The sequence below is a fragment of the Neophocaena asiaeorientalis genome, unplaced genomic scaffold (assembly GCF_003031525.2).
Source record: "Neophocaena asiaeorientalis asiaeorientalis breed wild unplaced genomic scaffold, Neophocaena_asiaeorientalis_V1.1 scaffold500, whole genome shotgun sequence".
Taxonomy (NCBI): domain Eukaryota; kingdom Metazoa; phylum Chordata; class Mammalia; order Artiodactyla; family Phocoenidae; genus Neophocaena; species Neophocaena asiaeorientalis.
In genome coordinates, this window is record NW_020171810.1 from 284,733 (window position 1) to 291,540 (window position 6,808).

The 6,808-nt window shown below is 38.2% G+C and overlaps 1 protein-coding gene across 1 annotated transcript in view; it reads left to right on the top strand.

The window, feature by feature from the left end:
* Positions 1–6,808, top strand: part of TMEM39A (transmembrane protein 39A) — a 31,164-nt gene extending 24,356 nt beyond the window's left edge. Inside the window, exons 6-9 of the mRNA XM_024766038.1 lie at positions 432–780; positions 1,549–1,736; positions 3,719–3,839; positions 6,414–6,808. Of these exons, the coding sequence (XP_024621806.1) occupies positions 432–780; positions 1,549–1,736; positions 3,719–3,839; positions 6,414–6,647 (892 nt within the window). The 3' untranslated portion in view covers positions 6,648–6,808. The remainder of the gene's footprint in view (positions 1–431; positions 781–1,548; positions 1,737–3,718; positions 3,840–6,413) is intronic.

The following is a 6,808-nucleotide window of genomic DNA, read 5'->3' on the forward strand; positions in this document are numbered from 1 at the left end:
CTATAGTACCTTTTAGAATTGTTGCTGAAAAATATTTAATGCCATAAGAAAAAGCTCAATATATACATGCTACATAACCACACACCCAAAGTTAAAACAGCAGTATACAAAACAGTTTATACTGTATGAGGCTAAACATATAAAAGAAAAAGTATAAAGTCTGTGCACCCAACTGTAAAAATTATAAAAATGATTATTTCCGGGTAGTTTCTATTGTTGTGATTTTTGGTAGTTTCCTATTCTACAGTGAATATATATTGCCTTTGTGGGAAGAAATTAAAGAGCTTCCCAGATAATGAATTTACTGTCAGCAAAGTCCCTATTATATTACATTCACTCTGATGAATCATGACTATTTTACTAACACAGTTATATGATCTGATCTTAGGTGGCTTCTGTGGTCTCATTTTCATACTCCCTTTTTTCTACAGGTTTGGTGTTTATGTTCCTCTCTGCTGTTTCCACCAAGATAGTAGAGCTCATCTTCTTCTTGCAGACTATAACTACATGGTTCAGCACCAGGCGGTAGAGGAGAGTGCCTCGACTGTGGGTGGCTTGGCCAAGTCCAAAGACTTCCTCTCCTTATTGCTGGAGTCTCTAAAAGAACAGTTTAATAATGCCACACCCATCCCCAGCCACAGCTGCCCCCTGTCTCCAGACCTCATTCGCAATGAAGTAGAATGTCTGAAAGCAGATTTCAACCACAGAATCAAGGAAGTTCTCTTCAACTCTCTCTTCAGTGCCTACTATGTTGCATTTCTCCCCCTGTGTTTTGTGAAGGTAAGTGGTTACTTGCTTTTATGTGCTTCCTGGATTTGTGTGTGAATGACATAAACTGGGTATTTCTTATTTAATCCCCCTTTTCTCTGTCTCCCCTTTGGCAGCCTGGATGGTGGAGTTCGGCTGCATCTGGAGTGCACTAATACCTGGTTGGTGGATAGATATTTCCATATCTGTGATGCACCCGTGGTGGTCCCCTCTTTTTTTCTTTTCTTTCTTCTTTTTTTTTAAGATTTTTTTTTCCACCCAGTTTCTGGGGAGGATAAACTTGTACTTAGAATCCGTATGTGGTAGCTTAAGAGGACTGAGGTTTCAGTAAAATTCAGCCTACCATGGTTGATCTTATCATGGTTATCACGAGTTTCCTTGAATTTAATCTAACCTTTAAACTTTACTTTAGTAGAAAAGAAAAATGGTCTGGATGTCACTTGGGCCCAAAATCTTTTGGGTCATTTCAGTGCCCTTCCTTCACCCATTGAGAAGCATATCTGCAGCTGGAGTGGTCATTCGCAGAGAGCATTCACTTCTAGAAAGGAAGCACTTAAAGTATAATCGCCTCTCCCTCCCAACCCTAACTCATACAGCCAGAAAGTCAGGTTGAAGGATTTTGGAGGACTCTGCTCTTGAACTTTCTGCACAGACAGGAGGACAACAAATGCATGGGTGACTCAGAGTGGCATTTGTCTGCAGGGTGTATGTACACGCACCATCCCTGCCTTCTTGCTCACCAGTACATGGATCATTTCTCTCTCTTCTGATCTCTTCCAGAGTACCCAGTACTATGACATGCGCTGGTCATGTGAGCACCTCATTATGGTGTGGATCAATGCTTTTGTCATGCTCACCACACAACTGCTGCCATCCAAATACTGTGATTTGCTACATAAATCAGCTGCTCACCTGGGCAAGTGGCAGAAGCTTGAACATGGGTCCTACAGCAATGCTCCACAGCACATGTAAGTAGGTTAGAGGATAAAACCATTTAACACCTTTTTACATGCTGCTGATCATGTTTATTTGCTTTGTATGTCACTCTTGTTCTTGGCTTTGAACACTTAAGTTTTAGTTTTTGTCTACGTGGGTGCTTATCATCCCTCTAAACTGAACGCAGGGGATATTAACTCATTTCCACCACCATCCCCAGTCCCTCCTTAAATGCCTCCTACCTTTCAACTACCCAGTCACTCTAGAATGTGTAATTTATTTCCCAAGCTATAATCTTGGAGTTTTCTTTTCAGTCCTAACCCTTTGCCCAAATTCAAAGAGTCATGACATATTTTTAATTTTCTTTAGAAGACTGTGAGATTCATCTTCTCATCTTCATTGCCACAGCTGAATAGCTGCTAGATAATTGTCTTATACTTAGGCAGCTGGAATTTGCTTCTCTCATCTTTTCTTTCTAATAAATGTAAATTTGTACTAGTGATTTTCCTAGCCCGCATTTTATTTGTTTATTTATTTTTGCTTTTTGGGTTTTTTGTTTTGTTGTTGTTGTTTTAGCCTGCATCTTTAATTGTGTCTTTCTTTTCTTCCTAAACTCACTAATGAATGTTGCCCTGCTTTTCCTAAATTTGAATGAAAACTGTCCCTAAGTGAGTTCTTTCTGAGTATTCCTCTCATTGTGTCCCCCTATTAGTCATTTCTCTGCATGATCCCTGTGGTCCAGAATGACTGACTTTAGAACCCTTTTATTCACTTGCTTCTGAGCCTTTCATCATGCCTCTCTCTCAGACCTGGACCATCTTCATCTTCCTTTTATAATTTGAACATTTCACAAATTTCATCACCTAGAAATTCTTTCCTAATTAAGGGGGACAGATTGAGGTGACATTCCCTTCCCCCTCCCCCTCAGAGTGCTCCCTTCAATTATTTGCCTTGATGTCTGATACAGATTAGCACAGGCCTTCAAGCCCAGGAACTGAAAGAGATTGGGCCAGGCTGAAAAGAAACCCGACTGTGGGCAAAGGACAAATTTCAATAAAAATTGAAAATACAATCCACAGTACTAGTACTGTACATCTTCAGGCTCCTGATGGCACATGGCCATGAGGTGTATCATCATTTTAATGCTGGTAAGTGTGAGCAAGGCCGACGGAACATTTTCTGAACTGGGAAAGCTTCAGGGTGCTAGAATTTTTTTTTTCTTTAACATATTTAAAATGCTGTCCCAGTTCTTACCCTAGGAAACTAACCTTTCCAAAATCAGGAAGAGATGAATTAACTTAGATTTTTTAAAAAGCTTAACCTGAAGATCCCCATCCCCACCCCAACTCCATTACGTTGGTGCTGGAAAGAATGAAGCTTCTTCCATAACTTCTTTTTCCTAGAGAAACCTCTATAAAAAAAAACCAAGAAAGTGGTAAAAAGAAAAGTCTGTGTGTCGGTACCTTGTGTGTCTCTGTGTTCTTCTGTATAGCTTCTCACATATATGAAGCATTTGAAGTGTGTGATAAATGAATAGATTTTCTGTAGCTTTTTGGGATGTAATTCTGCAGTAAATGTCATGCTAGTTTGATAATGTGTGAATTTCTCCACTACTCTTACTACCATCCACTCTCTCTTCTTGTTTGTTCCCTCTAGCATTTCCACCAATAGACTCTACTCACTTGGGATTGAGGTGACAGTCCACCTGCTTACACTGGATTTTCTGGCTCATAGATGCCTTCCTTACACGTTTATTTCTGCTTGTTCTCCTAAGCCTCTTAAGTCCTTTGACACTGAGTTAACTTTGCAGTTTCTCTCTACTATATAGCAATGAAGTTATAATAAATCCTTTTTGACTGCTTCCAGTTTGACCATGGAATTACTGTATTTTCAGAATTCAGGCAGATGAAGCCTTGAATACTTAATCCTTTCCATAGAAGTATAGCTGGCCTTGCCAGACACTGTCTTATCTGTAATTGCCGATAGGCTAACATTGCATTTCTTTCTCCCTTAGTTGGTCAGAAAATACAATATGGCCTCAAGGGGTGCTGGTGCGACACAGCAGGTGCTTATATAGAGCCATGGGGCCTTACAACGTGGCAGTGCCTTCAGACGTATCCCATGCCCGCTTTTATGCAAGTACAGCTTATTTCTTTTCAAACATAAGCTTAGGAGTAAGTGTTAGGAGGTTACTCTGTGTGTAAGCATCTAGCACAGTGTGTAGCACATACTAGGAAATTAAGACAGGGTAATTATTTTACTACTATAATGGCCTCTGTCCTTTGGAAATACCTTCTGAAAGGCAGATTGAAGGTGAAAATACCTATTTCTCAATTTTAATAGCTTGACTGATTTCTCTAGTTACATTGGAATTTGTTGAGTCTAGTATTACTTGAAACAAGTACACAGTTATTTAAGACTTCCATTTTTAATCTTACAACTTTTATTTGCAGTAGTTTGGTTTAGTGGTGTCCTCATAATATATCTGTGTATCCTTAAGCAATATTTAATATAGTAATGTGATGGTTTTATTTTTTGGTATTTGTCATATGTATCATCTCCTTAAAATACTTTGACTTCCCCTTTGAAACTCAGGCAAATGCCATGATCTGTGGCCTTTTACCTTCTCTTGGATTAAAAGGAAAAAAGGCTTAAAAGTTTAAAAGGAAAAAGCAGTAGACACCCACTAAATCCAGCTTCTGTTCCATTTGAATTTACACCTTGGGTTATGTTCTATTTGATCTTTCACTTTTCCAGAAATTCTGGCTCTAGGAGGCAAAAGTATTTACTTATAAGAGAAAGGCCAGCTGATTGATGGGAGAGGGGAAAAGAAGGTACATGCAGGGAACTGTTTTTAGTAAAAATGTACATAGTGCAGTGCATTGCCTTTGAATGGAGAGCATATTCTGAAAAAGAATTGGAGATTTTATTTATTTTTTAGATGCTTGAATCCCTTTCTCCCTCCCATCACTCCCAGTTCCTTATGAGGGTACTTGGATTTCCTGGTTCTGCGGGCGTTTGCTACTAAGGGCCTTTTAATTAAATACTGGAAACTTGCATCAGGGTGGGATGCTTATAAATAATATGGTAGGGGAGGGTGGGGCAAGGTGAAAGGCCTTTGAATGAGGGAAATACCATAATCTCCTAGACTCCTGTGGGATTGCCTTAAGATGGAGGAGTGGACTTAGGTTACAACTACATAAGCATTTGGTTTCTACACAGAATATTTAATTCAGCCAGCTGAGTTCCACAGGCCATTGAGGACATCTGTTGGCTCTTGCAGTCCCCTGGAAACCTACAGTAACCAGATAGTTTATTAAAATTTTCTGCTTGAAATATAAGTATTTTCCTTGCTAGTGTTGGACAGCTGAAGAATCAGGTGGAATCCATAGAAGAAAGATTAAGGAAATTAACTTGTTACTGATTTTGCGTGACCTAAGTAAATCAGTGCTTCTCAAAGTGGTCGTTGGGTCACTTAGAGTCAGAATCTCTGAAGGATCCTAGGAATTTGCAGCATTTGCATATTTGGAAATGATTCTTAGGCACACTGTTTAAGAACACTCACTTAAAATGTGCCTATTACCTGTAGCTCTGGCTGTCCTCACATTTTTACTCTTTCAGTTTATAGCTTACTTGCACATTTAATTATAATTGTTATAATTGCCACAGAATCTGAAATTGCCTAATTTTTTTTTAGAATGTTAATTCTGAGCCAATTTTATACATGATATTACTGGATATCATGTAATAAAACCCAGGTAAACATGTTCTTCCTCCCGCAGAAGGATCCTGAGAACCCAGTTACCTTTCAGAGCTGTCATGATGATTTGGTTTATTCTCAGATTCGAGTCCTGAGGTCTAAATTATTCTTTTAGATCTGATATACTACCATTATCACAGTTTGCATTCTTTGACCTCTATCTTCCTATTCATAATACATTTTTATTAGTCAACCGGGATTTAGCCTCTTAGACTGAAGAATTTGGTGGGAATGAAAACAGGTCTGTTTTTAGCCAAACTCTAATTCTGACTAATTTTTCCCTCCTTCCTCATTGTTCTGTCTTTGTTCACCCTACTCATCAATACCCAGAAAAACTGAACAAAATAAAACAGACAGCATGGTGGGTAACAGTTTAAGAAAAAAATTAAGAAATTACTGTATTGATATTTCAACTTATATTACCACTGCTCCCTGCAGACTTGTCTAGTGTAGGTGTTTATGTCTTAGACCAGCCCACAAACTAACAATGATTTTTGTATTTTTAAGCGGTTACATTTTAAGTGGTTATGAGTTACCTACATATAATATCCTCAGTTTTTGTCTCTTGACTTGAGAGTCTAAAATATTTCCCATTTGGTCCTTTATCCAGCCCCTGTCTTAGATAAATAAATATACTTTTTGGTTATCTCAAATAAAATATATACCTAAGATAAAATCTAGGAAAAATTTTTGAGGCAGAGTTCTTTTGGATATAATCCCTTTTCATGTCTCAGGGTGTTGAAATAAAATGTATTTCATTATTACTTGAGCAAAAAAGAAAGGGTTTGGGTCTCTATAGCAAGAAATAGCCTGATTGATACTCAATAAGCAGATCTGCTTGTTAGTGCACATAGGAGCCTGTAAATATGAAATGATTTTAGAAGAAAAATGTGAGAATAACTGCAGTCTTTTCTATGAAATAACATTTTGCTTTTTAACTTCCTTACAGTTCCTGTTTCATCGTCCATTAAGGCTGTTAAATCTGCTTATCCTTATTGAGGGCAGTGTTGTCTTCTACCAGCTCTATTCCTTGCTGCGGTCGGAGAAGTGGAACCATACACTTTCCATGGCTCTCATCCTCTTCTGCAACTACTATGTTTTATTTAAGCTCCTCCGGGACAGAATAGTATTAGGCAGGGCATACTCCTATCCACTCAATAATTATGAACTCAAGGCAAACTAAGCTGCCTCTCAACAGTGAGGGAGAACTCAGATAAAAATATTTTCATACGTTCTATTTTTTTCTTGCGATTTTTATAAATATTTAAGATATTTTATATTTTGTATACTATTATGTTTTGAAAGGTGGGGAGGGCAAGGGACATTAAATGTATCCATAAACAA